Here is a 26,458-nt window from a genome sequence, read left to right on the forward strand (position 1 = left end):
CAATCTAGTGACTGTCTTACTGTATATGCAACACTCCAAACCCAGAGCCCCCCACCTTTCCAATGAAAGAAGGGAGGATCATTTCCTTCCTTCTTCTCGGGAACCAAGGTTGGTCGTTATAATCTCTCACACGAAGTTGTTTTATTGTTCTTCTAATTTTATTCCCATAGACATCTGCCCGTGCCATTTTAATTAAAGCTCTGTGCTGGGAATTCATGCACTGGCTGACTTAGTCTGCATAGAATATTTCAGATGGGGAGTAGAGTGAAATAAAAATAAATAAATGAGGCAACAGGTAACAGGAACCTGGAGGTACCTGAGAAGGGCTGCATGTAAAATATTAATGCGATTAATGTGATCTCAGTAGAAAGCTAGGCTGGAGATAGAGTGTGTTATGCCAGTCCACAGTTTATATACATATACATATACATATGCATATACATATACATATACATATGCATATACATATACATATACATGTAACAATTACAACACTAGCTGGCATCTCTGTAGCATTTTAAGATTTGCAAAGCATTTTACTATCATTGCATTTTATCCACGTTATCATTTCGTTCCAAGGCACTAGGGGGCCATGGCAGATTCTAGTAATCCCAACTCCTACATTTCCCGGGGTCCCAATTCAGCTGTGGCCCCCTGGCGTCTTTTATCCCATAGCTCCGTCCCTGTGAAGACTTTTCTTTCCCCACCAAATGTGTTTGGCTTCAGGCAGGCAGCCATCCCTGCTGCTGACGATGACTCAGAAACAGACTTCTCTGGGCAGGACCTGGAAGGGCTTGTCTGCTCAGTGGTGAGCTACCACTGGGTTTTCCTTCGCTGGGCTGGGCGGTGAAGGACGTGGGGCTCGGTCTGTGCACAAGGACTGGGAAAGCGCTCCGGCCACTGGGTGACTGAAGCTCGGGTCTGGTGCCCTGAGAGATCTTCGTTCGGGCTTCCTGGGCGCGACCTCTGCCGGAGGATTTTTATGTGAATTGGAAGAAAACGGAGCCAGCCTAAGGACACTTGGAGGAGAGTTGAAGCAAGCGGGGGCTCTCCGGGCGGCGCCGAAGTCAGCACCATGGGCATCCTCTATTCCGAGGTAAGATCTCACAGCCTTCCCGCTTTCCCTGCCGCTCCGTCAGTCCCCCGGGGGTGGCTATTTCTCCTTTCGATGGTCTTCTCTCACTTCTTTTACTTTGGAAATTTGTGTCAGATTTGACAAAAATCCTCCTTCGTATTTTTATCCATCTTGTTCCTTTTTACAACAGGAAATTAATTGACCTCTTGATGGTGTTACTCAACTAAAGAAAAACGGGAAATGAGTTTAGGAACCAAGCTCCTACCTGTGTAAGCTGGTGAAGTCAGCTCTGCTTGTCTGTTTATGCCGGGGGTGGGATAGAATGGAGAGAGGCTGGCTCTGAAGCCAGAGCGCCTGGGTTCCAGTCTTATCTTGGCCAGTTATTGCCTATGTAAATTTACCTCTCTGGGCCTTAGTTTCCTTCTCTGTCAAGAGAAGGGATATTGAAGGAGACCAGGGTTATTTATACATTGGATACATAGGAGGATATTGAAGGAGATACACAGGGTCCTTATCCCTTTCTTGTGTATCATGGACCCATTTTGTATTTCAGTGAAACTTAGGGAGCCCTTCTTAGAATGATGGTTGGTGCCTCTATTCACAATGGAAAGAAGTGCTAAATTTAGGTTAGAGGTGAATGAGAATTAAAAGATGATCCCTCCTCTCTAAGCTTATAGACCCCTGAAGTTTATCCACAGGGGTCCATGGACCTTAACATACTAAGGTCTTACGCCACTTACTGCCCATGTGACCTTGGAATCATTTCACCTCTCTCTGGACCTCAGTTTCCCATCTGTTAAATGAGGGTTGGATCAGATGTGTGCATCTGCTGATCAGTGGTCCCTCTCATCCTAAGCTTTGCCACCTAAATGTGGTTGAGAATCATTCTGTCTCTACCAACTAGAGATTCCAGGGTGTTTCTTCTCAACATCAGAAGTCCAGGGGAAAGCGGGAGAAGGAGTCATCTGGACTTTCACCAACATTTAGATATTTTACACAGTGGTGTCATGTCATCTGGAGGCTTGCTTCAGTTCTTCATCTTCCACCTGAGTGTTGGGACTATTTGATGTCCTGGTTTGGGGAGCCTCAATGTCCACACACAATTGGACCCATTTCCCTAGAATGCCTTAAAAAGGGGGCCACCAGAAGCCCAGAGGATGCAGACATTCTCTAGGTGGGAGCCAGCATCCTCACTGCCTCTTGTAGAACCTGAAGCCATCCCTTCTCTTTGAATTGCTCAATCACTGCATTCACATGATTTTTTTCCTGAAATACAAGTTAACTTTCAGTAAGGACGACTTTGAAGGAGAGACTGCAGGAGGAAAAAAAAGGCAGCTTGCCCTCACTATCAGCCAGGCTTTCCTTCCTCCCTGCCCAGACTCAGCCACTTCCCCAACCAGTTGGGTCACATTGCATTGGCACTGCGTAGAGGAGCCCCATAAACCTCTGGAGCCTCCTTCCAGAGGCTGGGGCTCTTTCGCTTGCTTTCTTTTTTAAATTTATTTTTATCTTTCAACATTTACTTTTATAAGATTTTGAGTTCTAAACTTCCCCCCACCCTCCTCCCCAAGATGGAAAGCAATCTGACAGAGGCTATACACGTATGCTCACATTAGTCATGTTGTGAAAGAAGAATACGAACAAAAGGGAAAAACCATGAGAAAAAAAAACAAAAAAAGAGAGAAACTAGTATGCTTCGAGCTGCATTCAGACTCCATAGTTCCTTTTCCAGATGTGGCCCAGGGCTCATTTTCTATGTCTCTATTTACCCCAGGCAGGCGCCCAGTCTCTTTATCTCTCTTCAGGGCCTTGCTGCATGATGGCTCTTTTTTCTGCCCAGACCATCAAAATAGTCATACCTTTCTGATGTACAGTTCATTCAACAATGGAAACAGCAGCCCTGGTGTTGCTCTGAGGGTTGTGGGGGGCTCGAGTGGGCAGAGGAAACAAGGAATTCCAAGTGTGGCCCTGGCTGGGCCACTTGGGAAAAGGTAGGTTTCTCCTTCATTAGCAACGAGAGGAATCCTTTTTTCAATGCTTCCGTGGACCCATGTTCATCTCATGGAGAGTCCTCTATCCAGGGTACAAAATGTACCCACCAGTCCCCTCTTATATGTGGTGTTATCTTCCCAAACATCCTCTATCCATGGAGGTTGACATTGGACACCCTTAACAAAACCGTGGGTGAGTACCAGGAACCCCTATGGTGGAATAAAGGTATTCCCCTTTAGGGGAATTGAGTCTGAATTGAGAAAGTCACTTCACTTGAAAAAAAAAACTTGAAGGAAGTTTTTTACTGAGGCCTTTGGTTTGACATCAGAATCATTTTCCCTGTGGAAGTTGCCCCTCTTAACAACAACAACAACAAAGACATATAAATAGAATCAACTAACACAGTGACCATTTCCAACAGTGTATGCAGCGTTCTGCACCTGTAGTCCACCACTTCTCTTCCAAGACGAGAGAAGTATATTTCATCATATATCTTCTAGTCATTGTAATTGCTGTGAGTTCTGCTGCTATCCAGAGTTTTTTGTTTGTTTATGTTATTGAAGACCTCATGTACATCATTCTCCTGGCTCTTTCTGACTCCAAGCTGAGTTCTCCAAATACTATGACATCTGGTGGAAACAGCTCAGCCTCTGGAATCAGATGACTTGAGTTCAAATTCTGACTTTCATTTTGTCACTTGTATAGGGAGCGGGTTGGGCCAGGTGGCCTGGGAGGCCCCTTCTAGCTCTGAGGTCCTTTGTTTCTCTCTGGGCCTGGTCCACAGACCTGCGTATTACGCCTGTTGGGCTCCTAAATCATGTAGTTCTGATTGTTTTCTTGTTGTTCATTGTTCTCCACTCTCTAACATGAAGGCTTGGCCTTAGTGGCCTCCAAAAGCCCTTTCCCCACTTTTATGTTATTCACAGAAATCAATCCTTCATCAACCAGAGAAACAGATGGTTTTTTGAGATTCCCTGTCCAGATGTGAAACAATGTGTTTTTCTGTAACTACAGAAAAATTATAAAATCTCAGAAGCAGTGACAAGACGTCTCTCTCACATGGTCATCCCACGTTTGCCAGTGCCCATGCCAGTGAGGGTGCCCCTACCTCCCCAGCCAGCCCATTGCACTCTGGGAGTGTGGCCAGCTGTTCAGCTGAGTCAGAGGCTCCATTGTGGGCTGTCCACTGTTGTCTTCACTCATAGTGAAGGGCTGCCAAATATTGGCTGTTCCCCGTGGGGCAGAAGTATCCCCACCACCTCACCCTCCCCTCCTCTGACCCGCAGCGTTTGACTTTCCCTGGGTTGGTGGGTGTGATATGCATGGGGCAGGTGGCTTATGGGTGGTTGAGAGTATCTGAAGACGTCCTGGCATGCCGGGATACTAAGCTCAGAGTCACCTTCTCCCATTCAAGTCTTTTAGAATCTATTTTCCTATGATGCCTCTTGTGTTGTTTTTTCTTAACTTCTTATATGACTGTAAGCTTTCTGAGGTCAGGGACCATCCAATAAATAATTCAGTTCAACAAATATTGTTGAAGCATCAGCTATAGTCAGTGTTCCATGATCAGCCATGGGGAGGGTGCAGATTTAAAATGTCACATAGTCTTTGCCCTTGGGGAGCTTCCAGTTTGCGAGGAGGATAAATGAAGTCCGTAGATTTACACTCCACAAGTTACAATGTTAGACACGTCCAGGAAAAGTCATAGAATCTTAGGCTCATTGTTTTAGGACGAGAAGGAACCTCAGAGGTCAATTACTCTGACCCCCTCATTTATGAGGGGGGCAAGATTGGGGCTGGAGGAGGTATTTCTAGCTGGGGAACCCTGGGAAGGTTTCATGGAGGAAGGAGACAGTCCCCAAGTTTTACCTTGTAGAAAAATGTATATAGGTGGAGATGCAGAAGGAATCTGTTCTAGGCTTGGAGGAACACATGGAAATGGGATGAGATGTAAGAACTGCTAACTGTCCAGACTGGCTCCAGTCTACCTGTGCATGAAGGAAAAAAAGGTGAAATAAAGCTGGGAAAAGAGGTTGGAGCCAGATTGGGGGTGGGCCCTTCAGTGTGAGGCTGAGAAGGATATTTTTCCCATGTAGGGTAGAGTTGTTGAAGGTCACTGAGCAAGGTAGCTATGGGGAAAGCTCAATTCAAAGGCTCTTGAAGCTGCCCAGGTGAAAGGTAATGGGACTACATTAATGTATTGTCAAGAGGAGGAGAAGATGGGAGAGATAAGGAGAGGTGTTGGCCCTGACAGGTTTTAGAAACTGATTAAACATATAGGGTAATGCAGGGAAAAGAGTCAAAGGTGAGTGCAAGATTCTGAGCCTGGGCAGATCGTGGGAGAATGGAAGAGCCAGCGTGACACCTCACTGCCCACTGGCACCAGAGTGAGCAATTAAGAAATGCTTGTTGGCTATTGACTGAGTGCTGGGGACACAAACAGAAAAGGATGGTTCCTGTCCTCAGGAAGCTTATATTATAACAACAATAGCTCACATTTATATAGCACCTACTCTGTGCCCCCACTGAGCTAAACACTTTACATAGAGTATCTTATTCATCCTCATAACAACCCTGGGAAGTAGGTGCTATTATTATCCCCTTTTGACAGCTGTGGAAACTGAGGCAGACAGCGGTTACTTGATCTGCCCAGGGTCACACAGCTAGGAATTGGCTGAGGCTGATTTGAACTCTAGTCTTCTGACTTCAGCACTCTGGGCACTCGGGTACTGCCTGACTGACAACACGTATAGGGGATGGACGGCTGGAGAGGGCTGTTCTGGATTGGAAGGTTACAGTGATGCCCAGTGGAGTGGTGGGGGAGGAGGCTGACACAGTCTTGCCAGTACCTAGGGTGGTATTGATTTGATTTGGCTGCGGACCTGAAAAGGTACACACTTTGTGGCAAGATGGTGACTGGGGCGTGATGTGGAGCGGCTGGAACCCGCCCAGGTGTAGTGGTCCCATGAGGCGCTCACCATCTGGATATCTGGGGCCAATGAAGAGAATAGAGAGGGAAGAGAAGAGGCTCCAGGGCGGCACTTGAGAGGACAAATGCTTAGGAAGAGGGAAAGGAAGCAGTCTACTTCAATATTCATTTTTAGTTTTCAACATTCACTTCCACAAGATTTTGAGTTCCAAATTTTCTCCCCATCTCACCCCTCCTCTGCCCCAAGACAGTGAGCATTCTGAATAACCTTCCCCTGATCTGCCCTCCCTTCTATCAGCCCCCTCTTATCCCCTTCCCCTTCTATTTTCCTATAGGGCAGGATAGAAGGAGACAGTGTAAAGGCTTAGACCATGACCTGAGAGGCAGGAGGAGAAGCAGGGCAGAGAGGGCAGGAGCCCCCAGGGAACAGGAGCCGGTGCTGAAGATGGGTCAGGGAGGAGGAGGTCGGTGGGAATCCCCCCTGGCCCTTGGGGTGGGGGAGAGTCAGTGGATTTGTCCCACTTCTTACCAACCTGCCTCCCTCAGCCCCTGATGCTCAGGGCCTGCAGGGATCTGCCTGGCATGGCAGGGGGTAGGGGTGGGGGAGGTGTAGCCAGGACCCCTGAAGATTGGCCCATGGGTACATTCCCTGTGTGACCCTGGGAAGTCACCTGGCCTCTAGGAACCTCAGTTTCCTTAAGCGTAATACGAGGTGCGGGACCTGACAACCTCAAGGGTCCCTCCCAGCTCTGAATGTTGGTTGCAATGACGTCAGCGAGTCCTCAGTAGATGCTGGAATGAAGGAGGGAGGCAATGAGGAGCCAGAGCACCTGCTCTCTTCTCCAAGGAGCTAAAGCTGATGGGAGAACCCCACAGCCACAGCCCAGCCATACGCACAGTGGCTTCCAAAGCACTTCCCTCACAAAGCCCTGTGAGGCACGGGAAGTGAGTGGCTGTTTGACTGAGGAAGACACCGAGGGTCAGAGAGCTTCAGTGAGATGCCCAAGGTCACCTAGGGAACCCGAGTCAGAGCCAGGGCTTGAACCTCACAGCCTGCTGTGCCCTCTGGGCAGGCTCCTCTTGTCTTCTTAGTCCTGAGGCTGGTGTATTAACATCATTGCCAGGTTTGCTAATGGAAAGACAGGATCAGCCCCTAATTTCTGGGCTCTGGACCAGAGATTTTGGGCCACTCCCAAGGCTGGAGGGACCTTTTGCCAAGTAAAGGCTCTCACAAGGAAGAGGGGCCAAAAGGCAGGGCGTGCCCCACTTTCATGATCTTGGATGCCTGCTCCAGAGAGAGGGACAGAGCATTGGGCCCTTCATAATATAGGACGGCCACTCTCCTGCCTCTGCCAGCTGGGGGCAGTCTCCCAGAAGTCTCTTTTCTGTTCAACCTGAAGATTAGACCAAGCCACTTTGGGATGGGATCAGGTTCTGGAAAGGACTGGCTTTAGGCAGCAGCCCACACCCTGAGATTTAGAGGTATTGACTGCCTGGAAGCACCACCATTAACATCATCCCTTTGGGTTAAGGCACTGGGGAGACAATACAGTTTTGTGGAATTGTTGAAGTAAGGCACTGTTTGTAAGCAGCCCTTTAGGACCAGCTTCAGGGCAGAGAGAGCCCTCGGCTAGCCCTGACCAAGTCTGACTGAAAATCTCCTCCACCACGTACCCAGCAAATCCAGACTTGGCTGAAAGACCTCCAGGAAGGAGGAGCCCACTCCCTTCAAGGGCAGCCAGACCCATTTTTAGGGGCTTCTAATCTTCAGGCTGAGTTCTTATTTTTCCTGATCTCACTGGACATTTGCCCCTTAGCAATCTGTCCCAGCCCCATTACCCCTACCCACCCCCCCAGTTCTGCCCACCATGGAAGAGCAGAACAAATTTATTATGACCTCCTCAGCCTTGGGCCAGCGAGGTGGTGCAGTGGGTAGACCACCACACCGGGACCCAGAGACACCAACAGCAGTCACTTAATAAGATACTAATTGTAAGTGGTTCTAAAACCTTAAAGGACTAGATCATGTTATAGTTATTATTGTTATTATTATTATTATTATTATTACTTAGCCCCTCAGCCTCAGTTTCCTCCTCTGCAAAATGGGCATAACAATAGCACCTACCTCACAGAGCTGTTTTAAGGATTAACTGAGATCATATTGTTGAGTCGTAGCTTTGTGCACGTTATAGTGTCACGTAAAGGAGAGCGTTCTTGTGTTGTCATATGGTTCCCTTCAGGTGGGGCACGTGTGTGTATGTGTGCGGGAGTGTGCATGTGTGCGAGTGTGTGCATGTGCTCAAGTGCATGTTTTGATGGACTTAATAATAACAACAGGTAATATTTATGTACCAGGCTTATTATGTACCAGGCGCTGTGCTAAGCACTTTACAATAATTATCTCACTTGATCTCACAGCAACCCTGAGAAATAGGTGCTGTTATTATACCTATTTTACAGATGAGGAAACTGAGGTGAACAGAGGCAAAGTGACTTGTCCAGGGTCACTTTGCTGGTACATGTCTGAGGCAGGTTTTGAAATCCTGACTCCAGGGCCAGTGTTCTACCCACAGAGCCACCCATCTGCCCCCAAATGCACTGCCTTAAATTTACATGAATATTTAGAGTTTGTTTAATTTATTTGCTGGAAGGAGGGTGGTTGTTCCTGCAGCCCCATGAAAGCCTGTCAGAATTGTGAGTAAAGAACAGGGGCCCTGAGAGAGACTTCAGTGTATTTTCCCCCCTCCCACCCACTGGAACTGGCCCATCTCCTCACCACACTCATTCTATCCTCTCTGAAGGCTACTCACTGGTAACTCATTTCTTCAAACCATTCACAGTAAAAGTCAAATATTTTTAAACCTCTAATTTGGAAGTGACATCCAGGACCGTCAAGTCCAACCTCTACCTGAATCAGAATCCTCTCCTAGACATGTGCCATTCAGCTTAGCTTGAAGACCTTCAGTGACTGGGGAGCTCACTACCTCCCAATGTCTTCTCACTTCCTGCCCATTCTTTTGGGTTCTCGTTGTTAGGACATATTTCTTAACACTCTTGGCTTTCTTTTCCTGGGAAATCATCTAATTTAGAAGCCAATGTGTGTTGATAAATATTTGCCAAAGCATGAACTCAGATGATGTTTTTGTCACATGGCTTCCTGGTCAGCTTGGAACGCTCTAATTTGGCTGAAACAAATCCCAGGACCAAAATTTAAATCTGGAAGGAACCCTAGAGGTCAGCTAGTTAAAACCCCTATTTTATTATTATTTTTTAAAGTAAATGTTTATGTTTTTCAGTTAACAAACTTTTTTGTCCCCCATCGACTGGGAAAAAAAGAAAGAAAAACAAAGAAACGTCAAACTTTTGTATTGAGCAAAACTAATACTCACATTGTTTCCTGAGGAGGAAACCGAGGCAGGCCTAGAGACATCAGGCAATTTTCAGAAGATCAACTGTCCCATACTGCCCCTCTTATTACACCAGTAAGGATGTAAGGTATTCCTGAGAAAGAATTTTCTGACAGTTAAAGATGATGAGACCCTGGAATAGGCTTTTTTTCTAGAGATGTCAAAATCTCAGCTAATGTTTTTGCAGGATTGAAGTATAATCCTGGGGAGGGAAGGAAGGTGGAATCCTGCCACATTTATCAATGCTGTGGCCCCCAGATCCTTGTGTTTGGGCCATCCTCTGTAGGACATACTGGGAAATGTTTAACGACCATATCTCTGAAAAAAAGTACTCATGACACACTTTTTATTGTTATTATTATTATTAATTGGTAATATTTTCCACACTATTAATTATGATTATTTTTTATCATGATTAATTATTAATATTTTCTTCTTCCTTTCTTAAATCTGGACAATCAACAAAACAACATATCAAGTCCTGATTCAATCAGCCTTTGCTGACATGTGAAGTGTAACACTCTCTGAAAATTTAACTATCAGCTTTCTAAAGCCCTGTTTCAGCTGGCTCCAGTACCCCACTGATCTTCTGTAAACAAAATCCCCTTTTCAGCTTTTTGCTAATGAGCAAATGCAATGGATGATGCCCTGTGAGTTTCCTTCACTTCAGCTCCACCTTTAGAAGGAAATAGGGTAACTCAGACCCGGAGAAATCTGCCTCGTGAGGACTGATTGGAGAAGATCTACCGGGCCATGTCGGGGTCTTCAGGGCTAGGAAGGGCAACTGCCATGGAGGTGGGTTAGACACGACCAGGAGGGAGAGGCAGAAGTTTTAGAGAGACAGATTCGGGCCAGCCAATGAATAAAAACGACAGTAATAGTAACAACAACAATGAGCATTTACCTCATGCTTTAAGATTTCCACAGTACTTTACATAAGTTAGTTCATTTGATCCTCACAACAACCCTAGGAGGGAGGTACTATCATTTGCCCCCTTTTTACAGATGAGGAAGCTGAGGCTTCCTGACTCCAGGCCCCAGGCTCTGTCCACTGTACAACGCAGCTGCCGTTGTAGCAATCCCAAAGTGGCCTGGGCTGCCTCTGGACATTGTTAAGCCAAGGCTGATTGAGTCCTTGTCAGATAAGTGGTAGAAGAGTCTCTTGTTCAGGTACAGGCTGGACAACACCAATCAGTTCATGAACAAGCATTTATTAAGCACCTACTATATGCCAAGCACAGTGCTAAAGCCTGTGCCTTCAAAGACTGAAACAGTCCCTGCTTCAAGTAGCTTACATTCTATTGGGGAGACCAGAGGCCTCCGAGGGCCTTTCCAACGTTCTACATCCCCTTAGAACTATGTATTTAGATGTTTGGTAGGAGGACCTTCAGCCTGAGCTCTTGGCCCTTGTGGTCAAGACCATGACTCCAGAAAGCTAGCTTGGCCTCAGCCTGAGGCCTCGAGCCAGCAGTCAGTCCAAGGGGCCCAGGCCATGTTAGACCTTGGGAGCAGATCCCCTCCACTGCCTGCAAAGGGAGCTTGCTTATACCTTCTAGGCAACGTAAAAAAAATCCCTGCACTTCCTTAGAGGGCATGTCCCCCATAGGGATAGAAGCAACTTGGGAATTTTCATTTGATTAAATTAAAAGACCATGCATCTCTAGCATGGGCTTGTACCTGGAAAAGCAAAAGGAATCACTTGTTTTTAAAGCAGTGCCTCCTGCCTGGCTACACCCTTTGGCATGCCAGCCCTGCCAGGCCTCACCAAGCTGGGAAAGCTCTGAGTACAGGCTTGGGGAGGGGCTGTGGGTCTGTTATCCAGGGACCAGTCTATCTGGGGGAGGGGACCACCCCAGAAATAATAATAACAGTGAAAATTTCTATTGCACCTACAATATACCAAGGGCTTTACAAACATTACTTCATTTGATCCTTACAACAACCCTAGAAGGCGTGCTGTTATTGTTCCCAATTTTACAGACAGCAAACTGAGGCAAAGAGAGGTTAGGTGACTAACCCAGGGTCACACAGCTAATAAGTGTCTGGATTTCAACTCAGATCTTCTTGACTCAGGTTCAGCCCCACGTGCCACTTCAGCTGCCTCTTTGAATGTAAGCTTCTTGAGGGCAGGGACTATTGGTTTGGGGGTTTGAGGACTTTGCTTCCCCAGTCCTTCCTATTGGAATAGGTGTCGGGTAGAGTTCGGGCCAGGGGTAGAGATAGGGTCTAGACCTGGGATTTCCTGATCTAGGGAAATCTCAGGGGAGGCAACTGCCTTTCCTGACACAGGTCAGCATGTCCTCCGCAGCCTAGTGTGGGAGGGAGTAGCCCAGAGCACGGAGAGGACATGGGTTCAGGCACATCGGAGAAGCTGAATAAATGTTTGCTGAGGTGAACTGTCACCCCCAGCATCCCAGCCCCAGGGAGAGGAAGCTTGGTCACAGAGAGTGTTGAAGTCTGCTGCCTGAGTCCAGAAGCTTCTGCTCTGCGCAGGTCGAAGGAGTCCTGCGGGTGGACTGCACACCTGGGACCAGCAGCTGAATCCAGCAGCTCATTGATAGGCGTCAAGGAGTGCAGAGCAGTGCAGGGCGGAGGCTATCAGCAGGGCTGACATTTTATCAGCCTCAGCACCCTCCTTTCCTGCAACCGAAGGGGCCGAAGGGTCACAGTCGTCACTGGAGCGTGGAGGACCCATATCCGCCCAATCCCATATTGCCAAAGCCTCAAGTGGGAGGGTCAGAGCATTAGGCATTAATATGCATGAAGGAGGCCAACAGGACAATGGCTCTAAGTGACCTCAGCGATTATCGAAAGCCCTCATCCTGTGGCTCTGCCATCGGGGTCACTATCTTCACTTCATAAATGAAAGGGGAAGAGGCTTACTCGAGGTCACACAGTCAGGAAAGGCAGAGGCAGGATTTGAACCCAGGTGCTCGCAAGGCAAATCCACGGCTCTTTTCATTTGTGAATCATTGGCAGCACTGGCTGCCGTCCAGTCCCCCAAACACAGCCCACGGGGCGTGGTTGTGGTTCACCGCAGGAGATGGAAAGCAAAGGGGGTGGGGCAGGGCTGTGTCCTCGGCTGCTTGCAGCCTTCTAACTCAGTAGTGGAAAACATGACCTGGCTGACAAATTTACCCCAATGCCCTGCACCCTGGGGTCTGGGACAGTGATTTCGGAATGGGGGAGAAAGGGAGGCAAGCGGAGAGAGGAGATAGTGTGAACCGAGGCATAGAGAAGGGAGAGAGGGAAGGAAGAATAACAGTGGTCGGTCATTGAAGCAGCTAGACTCAGGCAGAGTCAGATGTGGTCCATAGGTGAAGAGCATGGCCTTGAGAGGAGGAGGGTCAGCTAGGGCTAGATTCTAGAGGGTCTTAGTGGGATCTGGAGTTTGACGTGGCTGGAAGGGGCAGTCATTGCCGTGGGGAAGGGTAGTTGGGTTTCTACTCATTGGAAGCCTTCAAGCAGAATCTGGATGGATTCCCAGCACAGATTTTGTAGAAAGGATTCTTGCTCAGGGGTGGGTTCGTGGGGGCCCTTCCATCTCTGGGTTGTGTGATTCTGGACCTTGCTGTTACCTCACCATCCACCCTCACCCCAGACTCCTTCCATCAGATCCCTTTACCCTGAAAAAATTCGGGCAGGATCTGGATGCTACAGAAAAGAGGACAACAATCAATCATCAGGAGTTTCCTGAACATACACCGTGACCCCATGGTGCCAGAAGCAAAAGCATGGTGCTCATGCTTTTGGCATTGAATTGAGTTAGCAGGAATTCCAGCAGGGATCGGCATTTCTGAACGGGTCAGGCACAATACCTGTGTGCTGGCAGCGGGCAGTGCAAGCCGTGCCCGCTGCTCCAAGGACTAGAGCTCTTTGGCCAGTTCTCCCCATCTCAGAGCTTGAAATGGCAGCTGGAGGAGTTTGGGTCTGGCCACTTGTCAAACCTGCTGGAGCCGTGAGTCCTGTCAGGTGCAGGCCTCCCAGGTCCCTTCCAGCTCTCCAATGGGTGACTGTGATTTGGGGCCATTTCTCTGTGCCTGTTACTCTAGCCTGGACATGCCCCGCCCCACTCGGTATCCTCCACACGGTGTCTTACTGACTTCCACAGCCCAGGTCCACCTGTCCCAGCAACTTCAGCGCCAGCCCACATTTCCCCCTCCACCCTGCTGTAACAACTGGCTGTAATTACCGTCATTTATGGTGGTGACTCATGGGCCACCTTAGCCCTGCAGAGTCTTACCTCTCCCATTCAATGACCCTCATCTCCACTCATTGCATAACCAATTGTTCAGTCGTGTCCAACTTCTGGTGAGTTGGGTTTTTTCAGTAGAGATACTGGAGAGGTTTGCCATTTCCTTCTCCAGCTCGTTTTACAGATGAGGAACTAAGGCAAACAGGGTAAAGTGACTTGTCCAGGGTCACACAGCTAGGAAGCCTCTGAGGCCAGATTTTAACTACAAAAGTGAGTCTTCCTGACTCTGGGTCGGGAGCTCTATCCACTGTATCACCTAGCTGCCCCTGCATAACCATCCCCCCGGCCTTAGATTCTAAGGCCTAAAATTTGGTATTCTTACCCCCCTCCAATTTGTCCCTTTGTCTGCTGCACCTCGCCATGTATTGGGCCTGCTCTGGCACCTGTATTTCCTGGACTCCCACCTCTTTGCCCGGCTGAGCCGCCCCCTTGTGCCTACACTTGACTCGTCCATTCTGGGCTCCATGGTCAGTCATCTCGATGCTGAATCTCAGAGTTCGAAGTTACTGGCCATGGACTAAAGAGGAAAGAGACCCCCTTTTAGAGTACACATAGCTTTTATATGATGCAGAGATGGTCGGATCTGGAGTCAGAAGGAACCACCTCAGATACTCACTAGCTCTGTGAGGGGGGCAAGCTACTTAGCCTAATGCAGCCTCAGTCTCTTCATTTGTAAAATAGAGACAATAACTCTTGGACATACTATCTAAGACCTCACAGGGGTGCTGTCAGGACCAAACAAGGTTGTGGATGTGAAGTGCTTTGGAAATATGAAGTTGCTAAGTAAATGTGACATTGGAACCCAAGTAGGGGACCCACCCCCTGCCTAGGCAGTCCACTGTGCTCTGGGCCAGCCCTTGTCTCAGGGAGTATTTCTTGACTCCCAGCCCAAATCTGCCTTCACAACTTTCCCCAGTTCCTCCCAGATATTCTGGGCCGGAGCAGAACTAGGCTAACCTTTTTTTACAAAGAAATTTAAAGATGACTTTACTTCCCCCCAAGTCTTTTCCTTTCCAGGTTAAATGCTCCAGTACCAAATCCAACCTAATTCCACTAAGACCTCTTCTCTCAGTAGACTGTGTGGTCTTAGAGGGGCAGGCTGCTCTTCCTCCAAATCCCTAGGGCTGAGTACAGTGCCATTGCATAGAGCTGGCCATTAACAGAGGTTTTGTAGCAGTGACTCTCAGCAGACAACCTGCCCTCCTGAGAGAGGGCACATTGCTGAGCTCATCCTTCCTCTGCCGCAAATGTCCCCTTGTGTTTCCTCATAGATTTGCAGGAAGAAACATCCCCCCCCCTCTCTCTAGGCTTATTTGCTCCACTCCCTTTCTCAATTCCGCCTCTTCCTACAACTCTCTCCTAGACTTTGCTCCATTCTCATTTTTCACAGCACTTTTCAGTGACTCCGCCCTGTGGCCTTCAAACAAGAACAGCCCTCCCTTATCTTGGAGAAAAAAAACACACACACACACACACACACACACACACACACACACCCCTTTGCCTGACTCATTATCTCCCTCCCTCCCTCCTTCTCATTTGTTTTTCCTGTCAGACTTTTCACACAAGTGCCCTCCACCCACTGCCTGCCTTTTCTCCATTCACCCTCCTTCCCACCCGGCTCCCCAGTGCTTTCTCAGCAGTCACCAGTGACTCTCTGGTCACCCGAGGCAGGACATTTCCTGAATCTTCATTCTCCTCCCTCTACAGACCGGGCCAATGGCAACCTTTGCTCTTGTACTGGAAGCCTCCTCCGAGGCAGGGCTGGACCCAGAACACCCGAGGCTGCCCAGCCTCCACTTGTATATAATGATGTATATGTTGTCTCCCCATTAGACTCTGAGGTTCCTGAGGGGACAGGGATGGGAACTTTGCCTGTCTTTTCTGGGACTTTTAATAGAAGCCAGCAGGGGCTGGATAACAGACTTCTAAAGTCTTTTACATCTATCATTGTATTTGACCTTTAAACAGTCCTGCAATGCTTGTACGATGTGTATTATTATTCCCATTTCAGAAGTGTGCAAACTGAGGCCCAGAGGGATTACTTGTCTGTGGATACACAGCTTGCAAATATCTGAGGCAGGATTTGAACCTAGATCTCCCATGACTCCAGGCTCAGCCTTTTTTCCAGTACACCCCGCTGTGTCTCTACGTGTGGATTCTTATATTCTCTTGGCAAACCTCATGGAGTTTTGGATAGAGTAATGAGTCAGTCAAGCATTTATTAAGCACCTACTATGTACTATGTGCCACTGTGCTAAGCTCTGGGGATACAAAGGAAACAAAAACATGGTTCCTGCCCTCAGGGAGCTCACAGTCTAACAGGGAAAACAGCACGCAAACAACCATGGACCAACAAGACACAGACAGGATCAACTGGAGACAATCAGCAGAGAGAAGGCACCAGCAGGCAGGGGGACGGCAAAGACTTTTTGCTGAAGACAGGCTTTTAGCTGAGGCTTGAAGGCTGCCAGGAGGCAGAGATGAGGAGACAGCTTCAGCTGTGGGGGACAATCAGGGTCCAGAAGACACAGGGAGCGTGTTGTGTGAGGACCAGCACCTCGGGAGGCCAGCGTAGCTGGGACGTAGACTGTGTGGAGGACTGGAAATGTAGGAAGGGGCCGCAGTGGAAAGGGAGCTCTCCCTCCTCCGCTGTCCCCCAGCGCCTTGCCTGGACCCCTCCTGTGCACTTATCACATCCTATCTCAGAGCTTTCTTACTTGTGGACCTGTTTCTTGCCATCCTAGTAGACTGTCATCTTTTTAAGGACAGAGACTGCATTTTGATTTATCCTCATATGCCGAGCGTGTGCTTTCCCCATACTCAAGTGTCCAAGTGTCCAAATGGATCTGTGATTCATGTGGATGTTCCTTCCAAAGGTGCAGATCACAGCCCATCCATGTTTACCCACCCTGGGTGACTGTTGACCACACTCACTCCAGGTTCACCAAAAGAGGCTAGAGGTCATCCTCACTTGCTTACTATTATCCAATACCTACAGCCCTTCACCTAGGCCGCATGACCAGCCCATCCTGTCATATAATTCCTTGATGACACCTTGCTTTGTGAAATTCCCTTTAGGTTCTATGTCACCTTCTGCCCCCACCACCGGGCTTCTTCACTACTGTCAAGGTGATATTCGGTTTAATTCTTTGGGGGCTGCTGTGTTTCACATCTCATTGTCATATAGCCAGCAACATGAGTAGAGGGATACTATGAAAAGAAAGTCTTTGTTCTCGTAGAAAGCTTAGGTTACTAAAAGAACTTTGCAATTTCCCCAAGGGAATACAGTCCTCTCTCCTCCTGCTCTTCAACTCCAGGCCTAACTTGTTGTCCATCTGTATTGTCCGTCCCTGATACACAAGCTCTGTAAGGTTTCCGTCCAAATGCATGTCGCAATCTGGACAATAGACAGTCTTCATCCACTTGGTCTTCACTGTGTGAATGATCAAGCTGGACTCTTCCAAGTGATTACGGAGAGTTTCCAAGAGATTGTATAGTGTTCTGGGGTTTGGTGCAACCTGAGCAGTGTCATCCACAAGGAAGAACACTTACATCCCCTTGGAAGCCAGAGAGCAGTGGCAAGGATGTGTAGAGGAAGGGTGTTATCTGACAATTGTGTTGGCTAGGAGGAGGAAGGCTGGATTTAGCCATTAGGACATCACTGATGACCCTGAGCAGAGTTGATTCAGGTGAATAGCTCAGACAGAAGCCAGATTATAGTAGATCAAGAGCGGAAGGGGAGCAAAGGAAGTGGAGGTGGCCTGTATAGTGTATCAATTCAACAATTAAATTTAACATCAGATATTAAGTGCCTGCTAAGCTTGAGGCTCTGGTCTTGTACTGAGGATGCAAAGATTGGTTCAGCACAGTCTGAGAACTTATGATTCAGTACATGGAAGGAAAAACCTACAAATAATGAGGCGATGAGGCTGAGTAAAAGAAACTCTTGGGAGCTCCAGGAAATGTGCTGCGAAAAGTTTGAAGAGTGAGGTCTTTTCTTGCTGAGGAAGCCAAGGAAGGCTGCATAGAGAGGTGACAGTGTCCCAGAAACTTGACCAACATTTACTAAGCACCTACTGTGCGAAGCCTCCTGGGCTTGGCCTTAGGGAAGATACAAGGTGAGGAAGGGCAGTCTCTGTTCCCTTGAAGTTCACCATTTGGTGGGGAGCGAGATAGGACGCAAACCAATGACAACTATGTCACTAAAATGGAAATGAGCCTATTTTTACTAGCTGCCTCACAGGGTGGTTGTGGTGGGAATGTTTTGTGGACGGTAAAGTGCTTCAGGAAACTCAAAAATGCCTGGGGTCCCTCTTTTTGGGACCTACTCTTACGAGTTCCGTAGAGGCCCCAAGAAAGACCTGATAATTCAGACTCCTCAATCGCCAGACATTCTCAGGCTTTCTGGGGGGCCCTGCTGGGTCTGAACTGTAAACTTTACTATCAGGTCGTCCTCAAGTAGTCCCAGGCTGATCTTGGTCAACATGAAGATTTCCTAACGATTTCCTCACTTGCTGCCTTTGTAACATCAACGCCCTCTGGTTGTCAGGAACTATGGAGCTCAACCAGGGTACATCACTGCTGTCTTCCCTCTCCCCCAGCAAGGCATGACTTTATCAGTCCTGAAGACAGGGTTTCTAGTTAGAAAGTAGAGGTGGCCATTCTAGGGCTGTGCTGCCCCCTGGTGGTCATCTGTGATTCTTGCATGGTCCATCACAGAAGCACACCAATGTCAAGGGTGGTCACCCTTAACAGAGGTCACCCAGTACAAACTCTTCTTTTTACAGAGAAGGAAACTGAGGCTCACAAGGGGAAAACAACAAGTCATATACATTTCATGAGTTAAATTATGATGTCCTTGCCTATATTTCATGAGCTAAATCACTGGTAGAGGTCATAGGGCCAGGAAGTCCACGGGAGGTAATGCCATGCAGGGGGAAGGAGGCTGGATTTGGTATCAAAGGGCTTGCCAATGATTAGCGAGGTTGCTTTCAGCAAACTACTTCTCTTCTCAAATCCTCAATCTCTCCATTTGCAAAATGAGGTAGTTAGATGGGGTGATTTCTAAGTCTTCCTATCTCCAAGTACGTGATCCTGTGGTTGTGAGGAATGGATATTGGGCATTGACATCCTAAGTACTGGCACCACTGTGGACTGTGCAAGTCATTGTGTCCTCCATCCACTCAAGAGGTGGACCCCGCTGCCTTCGCTTGTCTTCCTCTCCTGTTCACCCATTCTCGCTTAGCTCTTCCCATTGCCGTCTCTACGGGCCCCAGGGACAACTATGGCCAGTGCAGTACCCAACCAGCAGACCTCTTATTGAAGCAAACATTCTGTCACTGATAGTGCAATAAACAAACAGATAAACAGACAAATAAGTAAACAAATAAATAAACTTTCAGAGTGAAAAAATGAGGCCAAACAATCACTAGAGAAAAAAAGGATTGTGGGATGTGGGTTCCATTTCCTAAAATATATGACCAAGTAATTTCAAAGGTCACTTTTTAGAAAGTCACAAAAACAATTATGGCACTGGTGATTCATATTCTAAAAAGTAGTGAGTATATTTCCTTGTTCTATTTATTTATTTATTTATATTTTAGTTTAATTTTTTTTTTATTTTTTCCATATACTTTTGAGATGAAAATTTTTCTCCCTTCCCTTGTTATATTTAAAAATTTATCAATGCCTTCTGTTTCTTACATCATAATCAATTACCCATATACCCCCACCTCTACTGAGCCTTATGAAAAACAGTGAAGCAAATCCGACCAACCCAGCAGCCACATCTCCAGTTTTCTCGCACAATTCTGTACCATAGCCACCTTGCTCCAGCTCTTTATTGATAGGCAGAAAGTAGGCTTCATCACTGCTTAGTACAGAAAACTTGAGTTTGACTGCCTCTCCTTTGTACTTTTCCCCTTAGTCCTTTTTTTTAAGTTCTATTGATGGCTTTGATTTTTATGTAAGTTATTTCCTGATACACCCCCTTATAACAGAGAAGTAATTAAGTGAAGTCAATCAACACAGTGATTATCTCTAAGAGAGTGTGCAGCATTCTGTACCCACAGGCCCCCTTCACGTCTCTGCTTCATTTTCTATCAGATCATACACACCTCCCTATGTTCCTCTGAATTCTTCACACTCACTATTTCTCACTGAGCAAGAATCGTATTCCATTCAATCTTTGCATCACGTGTTCATTGCCTGCTGTAGTGAATTGTCTAAGAAATAACTTCTTTGACCTTTCTCATATTTCATCAGCTTTCCTCGACACTCAAGTACTTCATTCTCATGTGTCTTAGAGAAATAAGAAATCAGGCATATGGTTTGCTAACTGTAAATGTCCTTTCAGTTGCCTCTTTTGGGTGATAGATAACCTATGAGTTTTTTCTCCATTCTTTTGATCTGAAAAAAAAAGGAATCTGTCTGTGGAGATATCTCAAAAAGTCAATCCTTGAGCACATTGGAATTGTGTCACCTTCAGCATGGGCTTATTCTGTGTCTGGCCGGTCGTTCTGCCTGACTTATCTTCTTACATACCTTACATAGTCATACATCAGTTACCAAGGTCAGAACTCAGATGTGTTAGCACCATTGTTATCAATGACACGAATAGACTTCCTGAGAAATTTTGGACAGTCTGTTCTTCTTTCCATTTCATTGTTTTCTTCCTTCTAGTTTCATCTCTAAATACTCGTGGCATGATCTGGCTTGGTTGAGTCTCCTGTTACTACTTTGGCAGCTTTTTGCTATTTTGTGAGTCAATACTGAGTCAAACCTTCCTACACATTGTCCTACAAATGAGCTTATCTGCTAAACCATGGAATGCCCTTGGATTGCCATGTTTCTGCCCTTGTAATGACCAAGTATTTGGTGGTTCATATAGTTTCTGGGCTACTTTGCCTCCTTGCTGCAGCAATTGATTAAACTTCTTGAAAAGAGGTAATAAGGAGAATTAATTTATTTTTAACCCATTTCTCATTTTCCAGAGTCAGATGCTTATTTAAATAAGTTGGGTTAATTCCTTGGTAATTGACTGTGGTGTCATCCTCTCATCTGTATCTAAGTGGGCATTGATTTTGACCCTTGCTCCAACAAGTCGATGGTGAGGTTTTGTACAGAGTGCTGATTCTGAAATAATTCCAGAGTTGGTTCCAGTACATTGACACAGTGTTAATCTGGTTTTGGTGAGCTGGTCAGTGCTCAGCATTCTCTGTGCCTTCTGAGACTTTTCTTCAAGAAAATACTCATGATCCACAGATATGACACTTCTGAGTAGTCTACAAACTATTGCCTTCTTTCATTTCTTAAATGAAAGTCAAATTTTCCAACTTTGTTGTTGTTTTTATTTTCCCATAAATCTGTCTTCTTTTTGAATTTGTTGGGTATGAAAGCCTATGTCACCTCAGTTTCCTCAACTACAAACTGGCAGGTTGGGCTAGGTAGTCTCAAGGGTCTCTTCCAACTCTGGATCAGAATCCTTGGCTTCCTTTATGTTTCACCTTCTGGAAGACGCATTTCCCAAGTCCTTCTGGAGCCTTCTCCTTTAGGGTTACCTTTCTCCTGTTCTGTAGATACTTTATATGTATATATGTATTAAATGTTGTCTCCTCCGATAGCATGAAAGCTTCTTGAAGGCCTGGATTATTTTTGCTTTCATAGCCCCAGAATTTAGCAGAGGAGAGCTGTGATTTGAACCCAGGATTTCTGACTCCAAATGGAATCTGGGGCACTACACTGGTTTCATATCATACATATTTAGAAATGTGCTTCTTTCTCTCCTCTCCCTCAGCCCATCTGCCAAGCAGCCTATCAGAATGACTTTGCTGAAGTCTGGAGGTGGGTGAAGGAAGATAACAGTTATGTCAATGTTCAGGATAGCTTCAATGGAGACACTCCCCTCATCTGCGCTTGCAGACGGGGACACCTGAAGATAGCTGCCTTCCTTTTACGCAGAAATGCCAACGTGAATGCCAAGAATCAGGTGAGAATGTCTGGGAGAACGGAGAGGACGAAGGAAGCTGGTCTCACTGCAGACCTGAAGCAGATCAGTGATGAACAGGCGGAAGAGGTTGTTCATTGCAATTGAAGGGGACCTCAGAGGTCACCTGGGCAAAACCCTTGTGTTATGATTCCCTTCCTCATTTTATAGATGAGGAATCTGGGGCCCATGGAGGTCAAGTGACTTATCTAAGGTCACATGGGGAGTAAGCATCAAAAGTGGGATTTGAACCCAGGTGCTGCTGACTCCAGAGTCAATGCTCTTTCTGTCATTACCACATGGACTTCTGTAGTGGTATAGAGGAAAGGACACTGATTTTATAGTCAGGAGACATGGGGAAGAATCATGGCCCTGCCTCTTGTTACCCATGAGCAAGTTCTGATCCTTCTCCATGCCTCAGTTTCTTCATCTCCCAAATAAAGGGGTAGATTAGATGTCCTCAGAGAGGTCCCTCCCAGTTCTAGTGCTATGGTCCTCTGGTCTACCATAAAACAGAATGACCACCACGCTCATTCAAGGCTCTGTTGTTGATAATGATGAGTGGGATGGAAGAGCAGCAGAACTGAGCTACAGAAGCTTGCCCCCTCCCCAAAGAGCAGATGCTGAAGTGGAGGGAAGCTCAAAGCCTGGAGGCTGATACTGGTCATCCATCCATAACAGATGTGGGGACACAGGCCAGGACGGATACAATGGCCTTGCCCTCTCCACTCAGATTTCATGCCTGCTCTGGTTCATTTCCAGAGGATCTTGGGGGCTTGCCTCAGACCCAAACAAGCCTTTGTGGTTTGTTGGAAGACAGCAATCCCTGAAATGACCTGAGGGAGCAATTAGGAATTGCCAGGAGCTAAAGGGGACTAACCGTAATGACCCAGAGGACCCAGCTTGTTCAAAGTACTTAATGAAATAATAGAGTAAACGTTGCCCCAGACCATTCCGCCATAATCCTGGGCACCCTGGCTCACAAGTACCCACACCATTAGTGGACAGCTTGGACATTGACACTTTTCTCAACTTCCTGCCCCTAGACTCTTCGGATGTCCCGTGTCAATGAACCATAGCGAGGACTAAAACCGAAGGCAAGAGAGCAAAGCTACCGCCTCCCTCCTGGCTCTCCGTCCCGCTCTGTGTGTGTGCGCGGGGCTGGCAAAAAGCCTCGCAGTCTTTGAGCCGCTCTGAGTTAGAAAGCAGCTGCCATTTGGGGAGTAACAGGTTTATCTCCCTAATCGGGGTCTGCTTTGACTAATATTAACCCTTTTTTCATTCGCTGATGATACCAGTTGGAGAAGGTAGCCCCGCTAACCGCGAGGTAATGGGGAAAATGGCCCTGGGATTAAAACTTTTCCTCAATTAAAGCCGAAATTGGAAGCTGACCAATGACCTTCCAATAGCGTGAAAATCCTCCATTAGGAAATGTAAAATGTAAGCGGAAAATGGGTGTCCCGAAATGACAACAAGGCGATTTTCTCGTTCTTCTTGTCCTTTGATTTGCTTTATCCCTAGAAAGAGAGAGCCAGCCTACATTACGCGGTGAGGAAACGGTTCACCTTCCTGGACTACCTGCTCATCATTCTCTTGATGCCGGTGCTCCTGATTGGCTATTTCCTGATGGTGAGTAAGGGAGAAGCGCGGCAGAACTGAGTCCCCTCCTGCCTCCCGCTCGCTCGGCGCTCCTTGTCGGGGGTTGGGCAGCTTGTTTTCTGTCCCCTCCTCCGCCCCCTCACACCTACTCCTTCCCTGGCCAGACTCATCCTCTTCAATAGAAGGGGGATGGGCCCGGCTCTGTACTGGGCAGAGCTCACTCACTGTAAACCTACATCTGTTGGGTGAGTCAGCCCAGGGAAGGAAGAAGCCGGTGGTTCTGTTTTCAGTTGGAATGACATTGATGAAGCTTCTCGTGGCCCTGTGCTGGCCCATTTGTGAGGCTTTCTAGGACTCTGGGCTTTTGGCCAAGCACTGGACTGTTTCCATTTGCTTTTGCGTCTTCAGTGCTTGGCACATGGTAGATGCCTCAATGCCCTTTGAGGAATGTTTTTAAAAAATTCTGCTTCCTGGTGTAGCAGGAAGAGAACAGATTTGGGATCAGGAATTCTGGCTTTGAATGCCACCTTGAGACGTATTAGCTGTGTGATGGGCAACTCACTCAATGTGTCTGAGCCTCAGTTTTCTCCTCTGTACAATGGAGGTGATAATACTCATGAAGCCTCCTTCAGGGGAAAGCACTTGGTTAATCTTAAGACAGTATAGAAATGGTGATTATTATTTATGGAAAGGGAAATAGGAGAGGTGGTGAGTGGTTCTACAGGGGATTACTATAACAACTAACATTTTCATAATGCTCTAAAGTTTACTAAGCACTTTACACAGACTATTTCATTTGATCCTTACAACTCTGGAAGGCAGGTGCTATTATTATCATCTCCATTTTACAGATGAGGAAACTGAGGCAAAAAGAGGTTAAGTGACTTGCCCAAGGTGACACAGCTAGTAAATGTCTGAGGCAGGATTAGAACTGACTCTATTCCAGTGCTATTTCCACGAGCTACAAGAAGACATAGCCTATTGTTTAAATGGTCTCTATAAACAAATCTGTCTTTAAGTTACCCCACATCATCCCTCTCCCAGAATCGTGTACTGGGAAAACACTTAAATTAATGTATATTGGTATTACTCAGGTATCAAAGACGAAACAGAATGAGAATCTCGTCAGGATGTTACTCCGCGCCGGCGCAGATGTTAATGCCACAGACTATGTAAGTGGATGGTTCTGTCTGTCTTGGAACAATGAAGAACCTTGTCATGGAATCTCAGAGTTGGAAGGGCCTTGGAGTGTATCCAGACAGAGCAAGGAGCCCCTCCCTCTGGAGCATCCCAGACAAGGGTCATCCCACCTTCCCTTGGGAGGGAGGGACCACCACCCGGAAGGCAGCCAAGACCCTTGGTTAGGAAGTGGTTTGGTTTGGTCTGGTTGGTTTTTATTGCTGGGTGTCAGGTCTAAAGCTGCCCCTCCGTAATTCATAACCATGAAGACCCAGAGTGGGTAGGGACCTCAGAAGCTGTCCAGTCCAGCGCATTCCTCCCAAAGAACTCCCTGTATGGCAGCCCCAAAGGAGGACTCTGCAACTAGTGCCCAAAGCCACCCAATAAAGGGGTCTCCCAGCAAAAGCTACTGGGTGTAGATAGGAAGCTCACATCTCTAGAGAATTCTAAGTTTGACGAAGACATCATTTTTGTTTTCAAAGATTACCTGCTGCCTTCCAAATCATTCACCTACTTTTTATGAAACTTGGCCTTATTTGGGTAAAGAATGATGCTTTGGACTAAATCTGAGCCTTTACTGGTTTTGGGAACTCCCAGAGAGGAGACTCCCTTTGCCAATGACCATCCTCTCTGCTCTGACACTCAGTCTTTGGCAGTGTCGCAGGACAGAGGGTGGGTAAGTGTCATCCAGATTCACACAACTGTTATGAGTCAAAGGTTCGATGTCCTGGCACCCAGGACAGTTCTCTGGTCATGTTGACACAGCCACAAAGTTGTGATATTTTTAAATGCAGACAAAGGAGACCCCATGCGTACAAAAGCAGAGGCCTGCAAACTTCTATGCAATGAAAGCCTTTCTGTTCTTGCATTTTCTGTGAGTGCCTTCGCTTTGAGCTCACAGGAACAGGTACATATACAAACAGCTCGGATGTGGAAATACCTCCTGGCCCAATTCACTTGGCTTTATCTGGGCTTTGCTTTGCCATTTCTCTAGTTCAGGGATGGGGAATGAGGCCTTCACTTCCTTCCATCCAGCCTGAAGCGATTAGCTTTTGAGTTAATAGAGCTCTGGACAGTGTGTAGCCCGAAGCAGGCAGCTTGATTGGTCCCAAGCATTCCAGAGCACTGGAAGACTTAATTAAAAGGTCATTGAAGAGCTCTGAACAATTAGGATTAATTCATTTAGTCCTGAAGGCTTTTGTACTTAGGGTTTTGTGGTTTTTTATTTTGGTTGTCACTTTGGATCCCAACTTTAGATTCTTACCTCTAGGATCCAACCAGGTGAATAATAACTGACTGACTTATTGTTGTTGGAGGAGGCCCAGAGGAAGAGAAGTAGAATCTGCATGAATGGCAGATGACTTATTGAATCAGTTAGATGGTGTGGTGGGTCTGTTATTAAACTTGGAGTCAGGGAAAACCCGAGCCCAAATTATGCCAAGACACTTCCAATGTGTGCAAGTCACTTCACCTATCTGTGCCTCAGTTTCCTCATCTGTAAGATGAAAGGGTTGGATTCTATGGCCCCTATGGTCCCTTCTAGTTCTGCATCTATATTCCTATGATTTAAAATCCCAAGTAAATTTCTGAAATGTAGAGTAGTCCTTCAAGTATAAAAATGAATTTGGCATCATTTAAAAAATAAATTGTGAATCATAGATTCCAAGTTCAGGAAAGACCATTCTGAGCTGCTGGCCAGCCAACCCCTATTCAAAGAGCAGCTATATCAGGCAATAAATCATTCTGATATCCACAGGCCACATTCTGACTGGGCCTGGCATTGTCCCCATAGAATGGAAACTCCTGAAGGGCAGGGCCTATGCCATCTTTGTCTTTGATTTCCTGAACTGCGTAGGGCCCCTGGCACATAGTAGGTTCTTTTTAAGTATTTGGTTAATTGAATTGAGTTGAATTAATTAGAGCATTTACCTCAGACCAATACACTCATCTTAATGTTTTCAGAAGAAGAAACAGGTGCTTTTTGGTTGACAGTAAACGCCTCAGAAGTAGGGAGTCTGCTGTCTGGCTCTGGATC

The 26,458-nt window shown here is 46.8% G+C and overlaps 1 protein-coding gene across 1 annotated transcript in view; it reads left to right on the top strand.

Moving 5' to 3' along the window:
* The first annotated feature begins 734 nt into the window (after positions 1-734).
* Positions 735-26,458, top strand: part of ANKRD22 (ankyrin repeat domain 22) — a 30,237-nt gene continuing 4,513 nt past the window's right edge. Inside the window, exons 1-4 of the mRNA XM_020973644.2 lie at positions 735-1,096; positions 21,457-21,648; positions 23,167-23,274; positions 24,339-24,416. Of these exons, the coding sequence (XP_020829303.1) occupies positions 1,076-1,096; positions 21,457-21,648; positions 23,167-23,274; positions 24,339-24,416 (399 nt within the window). The 5' untranslated portion in view covers positions 735-1,075. The remainder of the gene's footprint in view (positions 1,097-21,456; positions 21,649-23,166; positions 23,275-24,338; positions 24,417-26,458) is intronic.

This window comes from Phascolarctos cinereus, unplaced genomic scaffold, assembly GCF_003287225.1.
Source record: "Phascolarctos cinereus isolate Bilbo 61053 unplaced genomic scaffold, phaCin_HiC Scaffold_3;HRSCAF=262, whole genome shotgun sequence".
Classification (NCBI taxonomy): Eukaryota; Metazoa; Chordata; class Mammalia; order Diprotodontia; family Phascolarctidae; genus Phascolarctos; species Phascolarctos cinereus.